The sequence below is a fragment of the Macrobrachium rosenbergii genome, chromosome 6 (assembly GCF_040412425.1).
Source record: "Macrobrachium rosenbergii isolate ZJJX-2024 chromosome 6, ASM4041242v1, whole genome shotgun sequence".
Classification (NCBI taxonomy): Eukaryota; Metazoa; Arthropoda; class Malacostraca; order Decapoda; family Palaemonidae; genus Macrobrachium; species Macrobrachium rosenbergii.
Genome location: NC_089746.1, coordinates 28,018,112 through 28,035,091, shown reverse-complemented (window position 1 = coordinate 28,035,091; position 16,980 = coordinate 28,018,112). Strand labels below are relative to the sequence as shown.

Below are 16,980 nucleotides of genomic sequence, written 5' to 3'. Positions count from 1 at the left end.
AATGATTGAATATTACTAGAATGTAGGAGTTTTAGCATACAATTGCATTTTTCTACCATTTCGGTCAAGTCAAAGTTGACCGAAGGTTGAAATTTTGGCACTTATCGTGATTTATATGAAAATATGTCAAAATTGATAAAAGCTACAATCATGAGTTATTCTTTGTTGTATTCTGCATGAAATTGCACACATTTTCATATATATAAAACTTTATGTAAAGGCTACTAGAAAACAAAGTGAATAAAGAATTTCTGAGATTTTCAGCAGAGGTAGCTGATGCTTTCTTTTGGGATAAGAAAGAAATTCACGCATGCGCAGCTGGGTCACGCTTGTAAACAAAACAACAGCGTGATCCGTGAACTCTCAGCATCCCTCAAGGCATGTGATTTAAAATTTTTCGCAAACGAGGCCTATAAGTATTTTTCCGCAAATATTTAATAAAAATTTTTGTAGTTGATGTATTTTACGTCCACTTGGCACCCGACAGACAACTTTTGTCGACGTAAAATACATCCAGTCGGCTTTAAAGGGTTAATAACAGCAAGTACAACACTCGCAGTAATAGTACAGTAGTGGCAATCATACCTCCAACTGGAAAGTAAAACGCGTTAAATTAAATGTAAAATTCACATAATAGAGAAAAGACCAGAATGAAGCACAGAAAATTAGGGAATTGATGCATAAAAGTTAATGAATATAATATCAGGAAAACAGTGCTAATCCTGGTAGAAAACAGCATGTGTCCATTCAAAGTAAGCCAGCCGCATGAAGAAATAACCTCCATGAAGAAATAAAACCATGTCTTGTGGGACATTGGAGCCTAGTCAGGGGATGCTTAGTGGTGTCTTTCATTTTTCAAGATCTGTCAGGATGTTATGGCTTGTAGCTCATAACATGGATTAAGTATATTTATGACTAATGAGTTCATACAGAGTAGCTGTACTTTTGGTAAATTGTTCTTGCAGTAAATTAATTATTTTGAAAAAATGTGTTTCTCAAGATTGTCTGTACTGTAGCTTTATACATACATTATACCAGGTAGTTTTAGAATGAAAAAACAATAGCTATCATTTTGCATAGTTAAGAGATATCTATCCAAAGGTTGGCTGTTATAAGTACAACATGAATATTTTGTATGATAAAACCTCAACAAAAAGAAAAGCAAGGAGAAAATTATTTTGGGTCATATGCAATTCTCAGATGGAAAAATTGTCATTATTTATTTACTAGCTTGATTATTTGGAAAACCAATTTTGATATTTTGAGAGAGATCATCTAAGGATGGTTACTTCACCAATCAGGAAAACAAATACTCTAGTTTATTCTTTAAATTATAATTAATTTAAAGTACAATATATACAGTACATAGAAAATAACATCAAAGTGATCTTAAAGGGACTTGTAAGCTTTCATTCAGTTTTAGAAGCTTCAGTCTTGTGAAAATATCTTAACCATGGCCTTATTGTGGAGAAAGGTGCTGCTAACCATAAAGTACCAAAGTGAGTAACATGAGAGAGTACCAAGTCAAGATTACATAAATTTTAAGGCTGTTACAACAGGTTAACACAAAATTACATAAATTTTAAGGCTGTTACAACAGGTTAACACAAAATCTGAAGAATGATTGTTACATAAACTCTAACTTTTATTACCCTACTAGCAATAGATAGCTCACAGTTAGCCCACATTCATTAAATTCATTAGTGGAAATTTTCCTTACAAGGTTCAATATTAATAACACAGTCCAGCATTTTAACAACTCATATATTGTTAGCTATGAGAAAATGACAAAACACTGAAAGATTGTCATGTTGGCTGGAGCAGGTGTTACAGAAGGTGATAATAACAGCTCCCTTGTCTCCAGCGGTCTTAAAACTCAAACAGTGAATGGGTGCATGAAGTCTTAGCTACTGTTTTTAAAAGATGTATACCAGATGGAACTGTGGTGAGCAGCTGAGTATACCTTTCATTCATGCTATTTAAGTAAAGCAAACACATTTAATTTTAAGTTTCGAGAACACATTGGTATTAAAAATGTTATAGAAATAAAAGATAATCCAAGGGAATCAACACTAATCTCCATCACGAAACCAGTAATTGAACTGAATAAGACAAAATATACTATTAACACAGTAAACAGAACAAAAGTGGATTTTATATATGGGAAGTCAAAGCACACAAGTGGTTGCAAGAACCAAATGAAGAAATTCTGACATCTGGTTAGAATTGGAACCCGCAATCAGAATGTCAGAATGAGGTAACATTAGCCACCCAGCCATAAAGAGCAACGAAACAACTCCAAGGATAAATAATGAAAATAGAAGTACTGTATTGAATTCCCTTCCAGATGTACATTTAACATGTATTATATTACCTCTGACTATGAGAACTACTCAACTTCTCTCCATCTACAGGTCTCTAAGAAATAAAAATTTTAAATTTCAGTATCATCAGCTTTGCAAACGAGATATGACAGGTAACTCACATATTTACAAAAGCTAATACTTTATATATACTTTGAAAGTTAAACATTTTCAATATAGAAGTTGATACATAAGTGAGATGCCGTTCTTGACTTAAATGTGTGATATGAATAGCAAAACATGACCTGGTGCTAAGGGATGTGGGTTTTCCAGAAACATACTACAGTATATGTTGGGAAAAAGTGGTATTGGTATCAGACATAGGAAAATGTTTTTCGATAGTGAAAATTCTATATTTGACATTTTAAATTTTGTATATCATTGGACATAGCTTACTAAATATCACATTCAACAGATTATTAGTGTGTCTGATTGAAAAACAACAATGTTGTTATTGCATGAAGGAAAATATTTTTGTAGAACAGTGAAAAGCCTACTATACTGAGTATTTAAGATTATGATAATGTGATCATGCCTTGTAATAGAAAATATTATTGTTCTGATGAATACAAACCTACACTTTAATAGATGGAGTTACTCGCACTTGTGCGCTTTGGCTGTCAATGGATCATCTCAAAATACAAAATCCTATCAAGAAGGCCTTTCGTTGCCCATGACCTTAACTGGCCTTACTATTCCATTGTGCTTGCAGCTGTGTCCACCTTAAGCACATTCACCGAGTTATCTCCCATTATCATTTCACTATGTCTTTGTGTGCATAGGGTGTGCGTGCCCTTTACGTTATTTCTGCGTCAGGTTGTTGCCCCTAAGTGTTTCCCTCCAGTAGTAAGTGTGTAGTTTTGTGTGTCTTTATTGGCCTTTCTTCTCAAAGAGAAGGGTTGTGTATGTGCCTGTTGTGAGGAGTGTGAATCACATCGCGATCGCCTTTGTTCGTAGCTAGTGATAGTGTGGTGCCCACTTGTGTGGGTAACCCCGCCCATTCTTTTAGTGTGCTTTTGAGTGTTGGACAGTGTGTTCTTTTCTGAAAGGTAAGAGCCTTGAGTTGCCTTCTTTGTTCCTTGGTGTTTATCTTGAGCACAATGAGGAGAGTGTTAAACCAGAGTAGGCATTGTTCTGGCAAGGGTAAGCCCTGCAGTAAGCCCGATTTCAGATGTTAATGTCAGGATAGTAGGGTGTGCACTGTGCAGTAAATTTATGTCCCCAATAGGGTGGGGAGGAAATTTTCATGGGATGACGTGTGTCAAGTGTGAGGATGGCGGGTGCCTCAGTGGGCCTTATATGAGAAGAAGAGGCATATGAAGGAGAGAAACAACGTTGAGCCGCTCCTCTCTCCTTCCCTAGATTACTTCTCAAAGGCTTCCTCAGTCAGCAATGCCTAGTGCATCTACCATTGTTCCCCTGTCAGCATCTGAGGAAGAACCTATGCCAAGCAGATGGATAGGGTAGAAATGATAAATAGAGGTTAGACATCCTGCAAGAAAGTTGAAGAATCCAACATGGTGGCCTACTTGAGTTTCTGGGAGCCCCCTCCTTCCCACCCCCTACACATTATCCCCAACTATACTGAGTAGGGGTAGAGGGGGAGCAGTCTAGGCCTTTGAAATGGTTGAGGTCCCTTGCCTTTTCTCCCCCCTACACATTATCCCCAACTATACTGAGTAGGGGTAGAGGGGGAGCAGTCTAGGCCTTTGAAATGGTTGAGGTCCTCTCTCTCTCTCTCTCTCTCTCTCTCATCAGATTTACAGAGTAAAGAGAGAAAGAGAGACTTTTGTCTCCTGAGAGTCAGGGTGGCAGAGGAGAAAGATTTCTTGCTAACAGAAGTAGAGCTGAGTGAGATGATTCACACTCGGTCTCTCCACTGCCAAGGGTTTTCCCATTTCTTTCTCTCTCAAAGTGGATTGCTCATCCACGGTAGAACTGATCACCTAGGGGGAGGCATACATTGGAATGGAGTTGGTTGTTGAGATGACATCCTTGCTTCTCCTTGCTTCAGAAACTGGCAACAAGTGGCTATCTACTTAGGCTGAGTGCCAGCTCCCCAACCCTTCACCAGAGTGTTCCAGCTGGTGTCCTTCCAGGCACATTCCAATGGCATCCAGCTGAGGCTATCTCTACAGCAGGAGAAGGAAGAGAGGGCTGGGGACGTGATTGTGAGCCTGTGCCAGACACTGAGCATAGTAGGCAACCTGCACAAGTCTGAGCTGACCCTCAAGAACAAGTGCTTGGCGAGGATGGGACGTAAAGAGGTGGTGAGGGCCTTCCTGTTGCAGTAGAAGGAGACTAACCTGCTGAACATCCCTCATAACTTCCTTGTCAAGACATCCAAGCTGGTGAAGAAGTGGCACATCATCCTGGGCCATATGCTCTTCCTCAAGAAGCTGGTCCTGAGGGCCAGAGCATACCTCTGGTCTACCCAGCAGCTGAAGGATGAGGAGTTCATCATCATCATAGAGATGAGAGAGGCATGGCAGCCTCTCCAGCACTTCCAACACCTCTTAGTGCGACACTCAGTTGTTGTTGTGGTGGGTGAATATAACACAATGGTGGCTGGTCACTTGAACAAACAAGGAGGGATGATTTCCCCAGCTCTGGGAGACCTGGCAGTCATAATGCACAAGGGGTCAGCCTCTCAGGACCAGGAACTGACGGCAAGGTACATTCCTTGATACTGGATCAGAGGTTGGTGATGCAGGATGCCTGCCAACATCCATAGTACAATATGGATGTATGCTTTCCCACCATTCAGATAACTGTGAAGGGTACTAAACAGACTCTTATCGTTCCCAGGGCCATTGGATGGCCCTGGTGGTGCCCATGACACACCAACGGGTATGATGACCTCCTGTGCCTTCTGAGATGTTTTGGTGGAGCTGCCTCAGCTTCCTATCCCTCTAGGGCAAGAACACAGTGGAAGATGCCATCAACACGTAGCCAACCTCTGGCTTTATAGTTGGACTATGCAGCAGTTCCTTAGAAAGGCATTTTAAAGGAATTTGCAGCAGCCAGCACGGACATCCTCAGACCCTCCTCTTGTCGGAGTCTACAAGGGGAAGTGGAGAGAGTACTGTCTTTGGTTTTGGAGGGGTCACGATCCCCTCAAGACACCAGTGAAGTAGGTAGCAGACTCCCTGGTCTTTCTGAGGTGAGATAGACCTGTTTCAGTGACAGTGACTGCCATTAAGGGTTATGGAGTAGTCCTTGCACAGGTATTCTGATTGAGGGGCATTAACCTGTCGAGATCCAGGAAACTGTCAACCATCATGTAAGGGAAGTAGCAGACTTCCTCATCTACCTCCGACAGGAGAAATCCCTCTTGGTCCCTGCAGTCAAGGGTTATAGGGCTGCTTTCACACTGATGTTTCAGCTCTGGGACATAGAATTCTCCTCATCCTGGGTACTGTTGCCCACGAGAAATGAGAACCCAAGAGTAGGATGTGACCGAAGTCCTTTCCAGTTGGGGACGTCCCCTTATGAACCTCTGAAGAACACCTTCACCCACTCCCAAGAATAGCCATCCCGGTCTCTGTGTTTGCCCCAGACTTTGTGGCAAAGACTCAGAAGAACCCTTTGGTGCCAGACCTGCGATTCAAACCCTTGCATATCCCTATGTGGAAGGATTTTATGTGGGGTGAAAAGGGCAAGATACTCCAGTGCACAGTTAGCGCCCTGAGAGCCTGCTTCGAGCGAACAGCCCCCCACAGACCCATGTGCAGGAGACTATTCATGAGAGAAGGAGATCTCCAAGTGCATGGTATCCCTCTGGCTAAGGGAGACAATTGTCAGGGCAAATAAGGCCACAGAAGGAGAATCCCCCCTCCCGGGCAGGATAAGGACTCAAGACATAAAGGATATAGAACTGTCAGTAGTTTTCAAGAAGAGCCATTCAGTCCTGAAGGTGGAGGTATGGTAAAGACAGTCACTCTTCATTTCCTTCTACCTCAAGGACCTGGGACACATGTCCTAAGACACTTTCCCTTGGGCCCAGTGGTTGAAGCTCACCAGGTGATATAGGGCTCTGCCCAAGAAGGAACAGGAGGACGTAGGGATTGCCAGACGGGAATGGGAGGTACATAGAATGTGACATCCTAGTGTTACTTTCTGATAGTGACCTGAGCTCTAGTTGAGTAGAGGGTCTGGCCTTCAGAAGCTGGGGTAGGCTCAACTTCGACTTTCGTAGAGATATGCCCACCGTTACTCCCTTATAAGGGATCAGCCTCCCACCTCCAAGTGAGGTGTCATCTGTGAAAGCATGGGTTTGCATTCGTGTCAGAACAAATACCAAATTCTCAAGTAATTTGTATTTCTCCTAGTGTATGAACCTACACTTTCAGAGGTATATTTTTACCCTTCCCATACTACCCCGCATAGTTCAGATCTCTCTCCAACTATGGAGAAGAACATATCAGTGGAGGGAAGAGCAAGGCAAGCTCAGGTCATTGACAGCTGTAAACTATCTTGATAGGGTTTTGTTTTTTGAGATGATTCAGTGACAGGCAAAGTGCACCAAGCATCTATGAAAGTGTAGGTTCATATGCTATGAAAAATGCACATTACTTTAGAATTGGGTATTTTAGTGTTAGAGCACATCTTGAAAAGCATTTTTATTGAGGCATAAGTAAGCCAAATTGTTCCATAGGACTCAGTAGGTGTTGGTACTGTAACAGCATGGTTACTAGCACAGTATATGCATTTTATAACGCCTCAACTTATCAAACATCTGCAATAACTAGTTACATTATTCTCATGATTTTTCGATAAGATGCCATTTTAGATGTGATATAATTTTAGGTAAAGCCTTATAAGTGAAAGTAAAGTTTAGGCTAGGAACTAAGTAGAGCCAAATCCCCAAAGTATCTGATAAGATGAGGTACTATTATTTTAATGTTAATGCTCCAACCTCAAATTTTTGTGGTATGTGTGTGTATGTTGAGGCACTTGCTTTTTTATCATTTAATTTTTTTCTAATATTTAGGAGAATAAAAGAGGAATACAGTTTTCAGCTTTTACAGAAATTTCTTGGTACTTATGACATATAACCATATCTACAATGATCATAGGAGATTAGGAATATCTTCAGCTTCTGGTCTTTACTGTCTTTATTTCTCCTACAAAAGAAGGAGCAAATAATGTATAAGACACTGTCTGTGAGAATGTGGCTTTAATGTTCCATTGCTAGTGTTATCAGTTTCCATATTAACATTATCGTCACAAACTTTTTGCTGCTAGTTGATGACCCCCAGCTTATGGGTGAGTATAGTCTCCATTGCAAATATTCAGCCATTTGAATGATGATGCCCTTCAAGCCATAATATTGCATGTTACATTTGCCAAATCAGTTATATTCACAATTGTGTTTAGGATATCAGCTTTTGTAAACTTTTTAAAGACATAACACTATGTATTATTTTTGTACTTAGACTAGGCCTGCCATTGTTTGTGAAGCTTTACATGGACTTTTTGTGTGCATCAAGTCTTCCTGTATATTTTAGTTTCATAGTTGTGAAGTTAAATTTTATACAGTATTAGAAATTTCCCATGTAATTTCATCATATAATTCATTATCATCACCTCTGCCTCATGATGCAAAGGGCCTGCCTGTTTGAAATTCTGCCACTCGTGTCTTTCTTGCTCTCTGTCTTCCACAAATCTCCACTCTCTCCAGCCTTCCTTCTCATAGCTCTCATTTATGTAGGTCAGGGTCTTCCAACTCTTCTGATACCCACAGGAGCCTCTGACACTATCACATACTTTTCTCCCAAGGTTTGTGCAAAGAACATGTCCAAGCCATCTCCACTAATTTCATAGTTATTGCATATTTATATGGAAATTCCATAATTTCTCTTATGGTATTGTTTCAAACTCTTATCCTGCCATCTGACTCCTAATGTTCTTAAAGCTTTATTCTCAAATAGACAAAGATCTTCATAGTTACACTGTTGTACCATGATTCATATCCATACAGCAATATAAATCATACTAGACTTGTATAATCTTTTTTTATACAGTTTCAGTATGATTTCCAAGTTTTAAATAACCTGCCTATTGTTTGATTTTCCATTTTCAGCCTTACTAAGTTCCAAATCATGAGAACCTGTATTAGATAAAATTGTTCCAAAATATTTGAAGGATTCAAGCACTGTAATCCTTTCTTCATCTGATGTTATTTTGTCCCTTGTGTATACTCTGTCCTTATTACATGTTTTTCTTAGATTTTTTGTGTCCCGTCATTTCAGATGTATGATGATTCTATTGATTAAGTTTTACATTGTAAATCTCTTGGTCTTTTGCTGATTAAAACAACATCATCTACATATCTGAAGTTTAAGTTTCTGCAGTATAAGCCATCTCTTTCATCTCCAAGTGCTGTTTTCATTATAAAATATATAAGGGAAAGAGCATAGGTGAAATGCATTCCTTTCTAGCACCCCCACTATTTACTGCAAGTTCACCTGACAGTAGTTCATAAACATTAACTTGGCATCTGTTTTGTACAATTAGCTTTATATATTGAACAGGAATGCAATTGTGATGCAAGAGACCTTTTATAATTTTGGTCTGTGTCCACTGACAGTTGCCTTCTGATAATCAACAAAAACCATCAGAAATATATTTTTAAAGTACGTACTCTGCTGCAAAACAATGCACAGTATGTTTTAATACAGACATTTGATCTGTGCAACTCCTACCTTCAATAGAAACCAGCTTGTTCATCTCTCAGCATTTATGTACTTTGTTTCTTCAGCCTATTAATAATAAGTACAGTATACTGATTATTTTCATTACAGCTAGTGTATATACAGTGCTTATATAGTTACCAAATTGAATCAGGTCACCTTTCTTTGGTACCTTTGCAGTGACTTCCAATTCCCAATCATCAAGCTTTGTTTTCTCATTCCATATTCTTCAAAACAGTCATTGGTATAGGTGTCATTTCAGTTTCAGCTAAAATAATTTTTATTCAGTGATTCCATCATAACCTGGTGTTTTTAATCTTAAAAAGTGTGAGTTCATTCACAAGAACTTTAAGGCCTTCTTCAACTTCTTGTACAGTATATCAATAAAGTTATCCCCTCATATTTCTTGCAATCTCATAAAACTTCTTTGCTCAATATTGTCTGCCTTTTGCTGGTGATGTTATTGACTCGCCCCTTTTTTTGACCATTATATTCCAATTTCTTTTTCTTTTCCCTAACATGAGTACCACTCCCAGAATACTTGGCTTTGACAATGTTATGAGCATGTTTGTCCAGATATTCTTTCTGACTCTTCTTGATCTTCATTTAACTAACCTATCCAGACTTTTGCTTTTATGCATTCCTTACTGTTAAATCTGAGGTCTCATCCAGTATCCAAGGCTTCTATCTTGTCACCCTATATCTCAGCACAGTACTTCTTTTTCAGCAGATTGACATAAATGCTTGATGTTAAACTAGTCCTCATTGATTGTCTGCTCTTCCTCAGATAATGGTTTCAGGAACTGTAAATGTATTTTGATTTACAGTTGCAAAAGCCTCTTGAAATTCATCTTCAAGAAGCTTTATCTTTTTAATTTCAGCATTAGCTTGGAAATGTAGTTGGTGATCATGCTGAAATGTGGTCCTCTGTAGTTCCTATTATTCCTAGGCGTTCATCATCTTTCTCAGCTTAATGAGTATGTTTTCTAATTGGTTTTTCTGACTGCTATCTGGAGAAGTCCAAGTGTCTTCATGGATGCTATTTTGTTAGGAAAGAGTACCTCCTATTACCAAATTACAATATTTGCAGCACAAAAATCAATGAACTGTATCCCATTTTTGCTTGCATTCTCTCCAAGACCTTCCTTGCTCATTATGTCCCCAGGCCTTCTTTGTTCTTACTAACTTAGGCATTTGTGTTAGGTGGTATTTTTTTATATTTGCTCTTCTGCATAAATGAATCTTCTCTTTCTTCAGAGAGTTTATTTGTTGGTGCATAGCACGCTGTAATACTCATATTGAACTGTTTTTATTTCAATCTTGCCATCAGTAATCTACTGCTCTCTAGTCTGTGCCTTGTCTATATTTGATATTAATATCATGCCAACTCCTCCACCAATTCCATCTGCTCTTCCTGAATAATTATTTTCATATTCCTTTGCATTGTGACTCACAAGTAGCTAAAATGTTTGTCCAGTCTGTATCCCTTAAACTCATTTTCTACCTGTTCTATCTTTCCAATGTGATTCAGAGTTCTTAAGTTCAAAGCTCCTATTTTAAATTTACCTTGATTATTTAAAAACCAGGAAATTCTTAGTACTGGACCCATGTATCCTTGGGACCAGGGACCATTCTTAAAGTATGCCTGTCCATTTACATGGCAGGATCTATGGGGATTCATTGATTAAACACACTGAAGAATAGCTAGTTCCTTGTAATCACATTTCTTGACTAAGGCCAGTGACACCTGCTGTTGCCTATTGGTTTTAACCAAGGCCATCTGCCAAGCATCAAGGGTTGAAGCTGAGGAGACAAAGCACTCAGCGCCTTAACCAGTTCATGTCCATCCTGCAGCCAGTGATTTTTGGTGCTCATCCAGAGGTAGGCCACAATTTTCTATTGTGGATCTAGCCTGTACCCTTTTAAGGAGGTGTCACCCAACAGGGCAGCATTTGCTTGTACACTGAGCTCAGGGCCCTAATCAAGGTTCTAACAGTTGGATGTGGTGCTCACTAAGGCCAGGGATGTAACTCCTCAAAAGTAAATATGTGTTCTGTTTGACATACTGTACGTACTTCTGTTGTTCATAATTGGTTCATACTAATTCAGTTTTATCCACTCACATATTCAGTGTTTACTCCATTATACTGTACTGTACTTGTGTTTAGGTTACATTTTGAAAGCAACACTTGTACTCATGTAGACAATTAAAGGATATATGCCATCTGGATTTCTTAGCTGCTATTTCATTTTTCAGTTTTGAACTTTAAATCTGTTTAGTGATACTGTTGCCTTTGTTACTGAATTGTTTAATTGAACCACCAATCTGTTTGTATCGAAGTTTTGTTTCTCAGAATTTTATGAGTCGTTATTTTAATTTAAACTAGAAATCTAGAGTGTGAAAAGCAATCTCCTAGCAGTCAGCAGTCTTAGTAACCAATGAACTCATACCTGCGTATAGCATTTGTGAGGTATCCATGTTTTCTATTTTGCAGAACTGTTGTCTTTAAAAAAAAAAATTATTTTTTACTTTAAGCTTTTTTTGCTGCTGTGCATGATGGGTGTAGAGATGTTTACTCTGGCATCTTAGCCTTTTGATAGGAAATTGACAAGGTTATGAATATTTGCTGTCGTTTGAGTCAGAATAAATGACAATTCTGTATTGTGTGTAAAGTCATGTGTGCTTTGGATCTTTTAAGGCAATTGTTTCTATTCATGACGTATCATAAACCACTGCCTCTAGGTTGAGTGTTTCCTGAAACTGGTGAGCCAAGAAGATATGTTTTTACAATTTTTTTTATCATTCTCATTTTTACATCAGGTTGGATGTTTCCTGAAAATACTGAGCCAGGTAGCAGATTTTTTTTCAAATGTTTTTAGTGTTATCATTGTTTTTCTGAAAAGTTTTCCCTTCACAGATTTAAATGTTTGATGTTCTTTTCATTCCCCTCTGTGTTACGATCTTCAAAATTGACCCCCCTATAAAGGGGTAAAGCTTACTGTCCCTTTTGTGGCACACTGTAGATGGAACTGAATATTCTTTGCAATGTCCATTTGACTTGAGATGTAATACTTTTTGCATGTTATTCTTTATCTGGTTCCTTTAGTCTTTTCCCCCTTCACTGTCTTAACATCTTTAACTTTACCATGAGATCAGTGACCTACGAGTCTAGAACTGTGACTCGGTCTTGTTGAGTTAATGTACAATAGTAATAATAAACCGGTATTTCCATCCATCCAAGTCTCTTTCTCAAATATTGTTTGGGCCTTCCTTCTGACTCCATATTTACTACTTCCCAAAGTGTTTGGTTCTTTCCAATTTTCATCACTTGCACAATCTCAGTTATTACTTGTAAGATACTAATTAATGTTCCAGCTTCAGAACACATTAATGCTATTTCACCAGTTGTGAAACCACCTTGTAACGTACTTCAGCCATGAATCTCTGCATTTTATAGTACCCACATCTGAATCTACACCTTTCTCTTTGTAAGGTCCTGAATTTTTGCTGCATCATAAATTTTTGCAGTTTTCAGTTATTCATTAATGTTTTGGTCAGATTTTCTATTTTCAACATAGGTGTGAAATAAGTTCTCTCACTCTCATCTGTTGTGCACTTTATCTGAATTCCATCTGGTTCTGGTCTTCATCAGTCCCTTTTTATATATTTTTTTTTAATTCCTACTGCCTATCATCCTGCTATTTCCGTAACTATAATTTCAAATAAATTTCAAATAAATCTTGAGTATGCATGCTTTGAGTTGACACTTTACCTTAAAATTTCAAAATTTTATGTGTATCCATGTGAGATAGAATGATAATTTTCGTTTGTTCACATTCACCCATTCTATGCATTCTTTGAATATTACTCATACTGACTGTGTCCTAAAGGCTTTTTCATAGGTTATATGGAGTTCCGTGGAAAGGAGTACTTCCATGTAAGGTAACTCCATCTGAGGAGTTACTTTAGAAAAACAGGCGTCGAGCACTTTTTCTAACCTATTGTATTCTTGAACTGGACAGTAGTGTATTATTTACAACCCTGGCTGGTAGTCTGTGCCAAAATGTGGCTATCTTATGTATGATGTTCCAGCTTTAGCTGGTGTTAAGTGTTATTTTCATTTTCATCTACTGGATCTTTTTTGATTACTAATTAATAGAAATAGGTGCCTGTAGTATGTTACTTATACCTTTGAGTATCTTGAATGTTTCTCTCCTTAGAACTCCTAATACTTTATATACTTTTCTGGAATGTAAATTGAGGTGTTTTTGCCTTTTTTGTTTTGTAATGTATCTGATTTATGGTACAGTGTTCGTTTTGTTGGCCTTGCATGTGATGTTTCCATTTCCATTCTATGGGATGGCATTCAGAATTTGGAAAGAGTACTCCAAGTTAGCTCTAAGGCATTACATGACATAAGAAGTTTGGTTATGAAATCCTCTGTTTTATCTTATAATAGTTTTCATATTCATTAATTTTTTTTGCATATGGTGTTATCAAGAGTAGGAAGTAGGGTGAATGTTAGTTCTAGGTTTAATGTCTAAAAAAAAAAAGGCACAAAGAAGTTTATTTTGCCCTGGTAAATGTAGTAAAATTAAGTTTTCTGCAGCAAAGTTTGTTCTTTATAGGTCTGGAAATGTGAAACTTAGTGTGTGCTATGCTTCATTATTGTACTGAAATGTGAAATTTAGTGTGTGCTATGCTTCATTATTGTACTATGTACTTTAATGTAGCTTGTTTTCTGATTATGCCTTCACATTTCTTATGCATTAGTGTTTGTGCTGTATTGGATAATTTGTAATTACATTGTTATGCATTCAATCAACCTCCTGTGTTTTTGCTTATTGCTGTACGTGTACACAGTAGTTGCTTTTTAAAAACATTAGTCTTTTATAAGAATAATTTTATTGATGTGATTGTAGGGTGCATTATTTTTGTTTGATGAGTAGATTGCTGCTTTTTTTGTTGCATAGCATGAGACAAATTTGTTGATATCTGCACTGTAGATCCTGGCCTTGAAGGAGACTACCCTGAGGATGGCAGATACCCAGGAAATGACCCTGGCATTGGGGGGATGCCTTCTGATGGTGTGGTGGTGTATGGTAGGCTCTTGGGTACCACTCCTCGTTCTCCATATGCTTTAAATGGAGGAGTTGGTTCAAGTGCTGAGCCATTATTACCCTCTCCTGGTATGTATGAAGAGGAGCCATTAAATGCACAGCAACACCCTGCTCCACCTCCCCCACACATGTCACCAACCCCTTCCCTTCCTCCGCCAGTACAAAACCACGACAATTATGCACATCCCAGCTTGCTTCGTTCACCCTCTGCAGACAGTGGGGCTCCTAGAGGTGTGAAATGGCTTGTTTTTTCATTTATTTTGCTCTCTTAGTTGTTGTATAGACCTAAATTTTTATAACTTATATATATAGTCATAGTATCTATAAACTTTCTGAAGTTATTTGTTGTTCATTGAGTAGCTTTACTGAGCTGTTAAATTGTTTTATGCATGTGAAATTTTATCACTGCAAAATGTTTAACAATCATAATATTACTTTTTGGTAGTTCGGTGGCGAGATCCGGATCTACATGAAGTTATTGATTTCCTGAGTAACCCCAACAATGTCGTAAAAGCCAATGCTGCAGCGTACCTTCAACATCTATGTTATATGGATGATCCTACAAAACAAAAGACTCGAATATTAGGTGGTATTCCTCCTCTAGTAGCTCTTCTTTCCCACGACCTACCAGAACTTCATCGTAATGCATGTGGTGCACTTAGGTAAGTTTTGGTTTGTCTCATTCAGATGGAATAATTATATAGGCTTTGTTTTAAAAATCATCTTTTCCAGTTTCATGATGTAGAGTTCAGCAGGTTTATTTTCTTCTTAATGGTTTTAATATCTCGTCCTTGCTTCCAGAAACCTTTCATATGGACGTCAAAACGATGAAAATAAAAGGGCTATCAAAGATGCTTCAGGCATTCCAGCACTAGTCAGACTTTTGAGAAAAACTCCAGACAACGAAATTAAGGAACTTGTGACAGGAATTCTTTGGAATTTATCGTCATGTGAAGTGAGTATTTGATATATTAATGAGACGGCTTTATATTGCTTATAGTTATATTTTTTTTATTTACTATTCTCTTGTCTTGGGAAGCTTTGGTAAGTGTTAGATTACTGTTTGCACTTAGCACCAAAAGGGTGATTCTGCTGAAGAAATGGCAAAGCAACAAGTTAGCAGACGCATTTGAATATACATTCTGATTCTATAAATACAGGAAGTGGATGAGATTGTTATACAGTAAACCACAATAAAGCACGTATCCATTCTGTAAAGCTTATGAAGTTGATGTAACTTGAAATATTGTGGTTGTGTATGTTGGAATTCAGGGAAATGAAGATGTTCAAATGGAAGTTTCCAACAATTTCATTCTACCCAGTCATTAAATTTTTAGGAGTTATAATTGACTACTTAAGAGTGGCCCACAGGCCACCTGTGAGAGTTAAGATTTTAGTCTTATTGGTTCATTTTAAATGCAATCATAATTGTGACATTCAAATTTGAATGGTTGTATTTATATTGTTAGTTAACACACATGATTACATTTTGATAGATACAACTTGTAATGAAATACTCTTGTGTTCATATCTGAAATATTTATACAGTGTAATGGGTCCATATTTTTCATTACAGGATCTAAAACATAGCATTATAGATGATGCTTTATCCGTTATTGTCAGCCATGTCATCATTCCATGTTCTGGTTGGGATGGTGGAGAGGTGGAAAGGGATCCTAATGTTGATGTATGGTGGTCTACTGTATTTAAAAATGCATCTGGTGTGTTAAGGTTTGTGATTTATTTTATTGTGTTTGTAACTTTTGTTTGTAATTTTCCCCTATTAATATGTTGGCAAACCATACTCTATATTGGAAAAGTCATGAATTCTATAGTCTCAAAAGCTCATGAAGAGAAAATGTCTTGTCATAAATAAGGTAAGAAGCAGATGCAAGTGGCAGTTTTATAAAGTAATAGTATAGTAATGATTTGTTAATTGGACTAATTATATTAAACATAGCATTATCTAAATATATAAAATATTTAATATATGAAAAGTGACACAGAGTGAGTATAGGGGTAAATATATCTTATACTGTGTATCGGTTTTAATAGATGGTGTCATGGGATGGTAAGTGTTGTAAAATATAAATTAATCAAGGCACTTTTGATTTTGGAAACATATAAACAAGAACAGGTTATGAAGTGGAGAAGACGTTGTGGGGACACTGATCTGTGAAGCAGCCAGTGAAAGCGCAGTAAGGAAAAAACAGGAATAGCAAGAGCTTGTGGAAAGATATTTCTCCACAAATGGTAAATTGTCCCATTACATAGCAGAAGGAAAAATTTATAATGTATGTTTAAGGCCTGTACTATTCTATATATCATATACATGGGCACTTACAAGGAAAATAAATGAGATTTTGAGCAGGTGTGATTACAGAAGGGTAAGCTTCACGGTTGAAGAAGTTGCTGAGAAATGTAATGGCAGGAAGACAGCCTTCAGATCTCAAAGATTTTAATGGTATGAGGATGATGAAAAGGAGAGAGGAGCAGTTAGTAAAAAAAAACTTTGTAGGTTTGAAATCAGAAGGAGCAAGACTAGTAGGAATCACAATGTAGTTGTGAAGAAGGTACAAATTAAGACAGCCATATGGGATTTTACACAAAAAATGCTCAAGGCAGAAGAGAAATGAAAATGCATAGCTCATCTTGATCTGACATAATAATGGGGGTTAGAATTTTTTGTGACAGTTGAACTATATTACATAAGAGCAGTGTATGTTATCAGTTGTGAGAGAGGTGTAGAGGTGATTGCAGTGTTTTGTATCAAATAGAATAGCTAGTACAGTACATGTTCA

General features: G+C 37.6%; 1 protein-coding gene across 43 annotated transcripts in view; it reads left to right on the top strand.

The window, feature by feature from the left end:
- The window catches only part of p120ctn (adherens junction protein p120), a 312,485-nt gene that overhangs the window by 205,951 nt on the left and 89,554 nt on the right, over positions 1-16,980 (top strand). For 32 of the 43 annotated variants that reach the window (XM_067105321.1, XM_067105329.1, XM_067105331.1 and 29 more), the window contains 4 exons: positions 14,066-14,410; positions 14,625-14,841; positions 14,981-15,134; positions 15,756-15,910. In XM_067105321.1, coding sequence (XP_066961422.1) covers positions 14,066-14,410; positions 14,625-14,841; positions 14,981-15,134; positions 15,756-15,910 — 871 coding nt within the window. Of the gene's footprint in view, positions 1-7,610; positions 7,632-14,065; positions 14,411-14,624; positions 14,842-14,980; positions 15,135-15,755; positions 15,911-16,980 lie in introns of all 43 variants that reach the window. The other 11 variants (XM_067105348.1, XM_067105347.1, XM_067105345.1 and 8 more) reach the window with 3 other exon arrangements.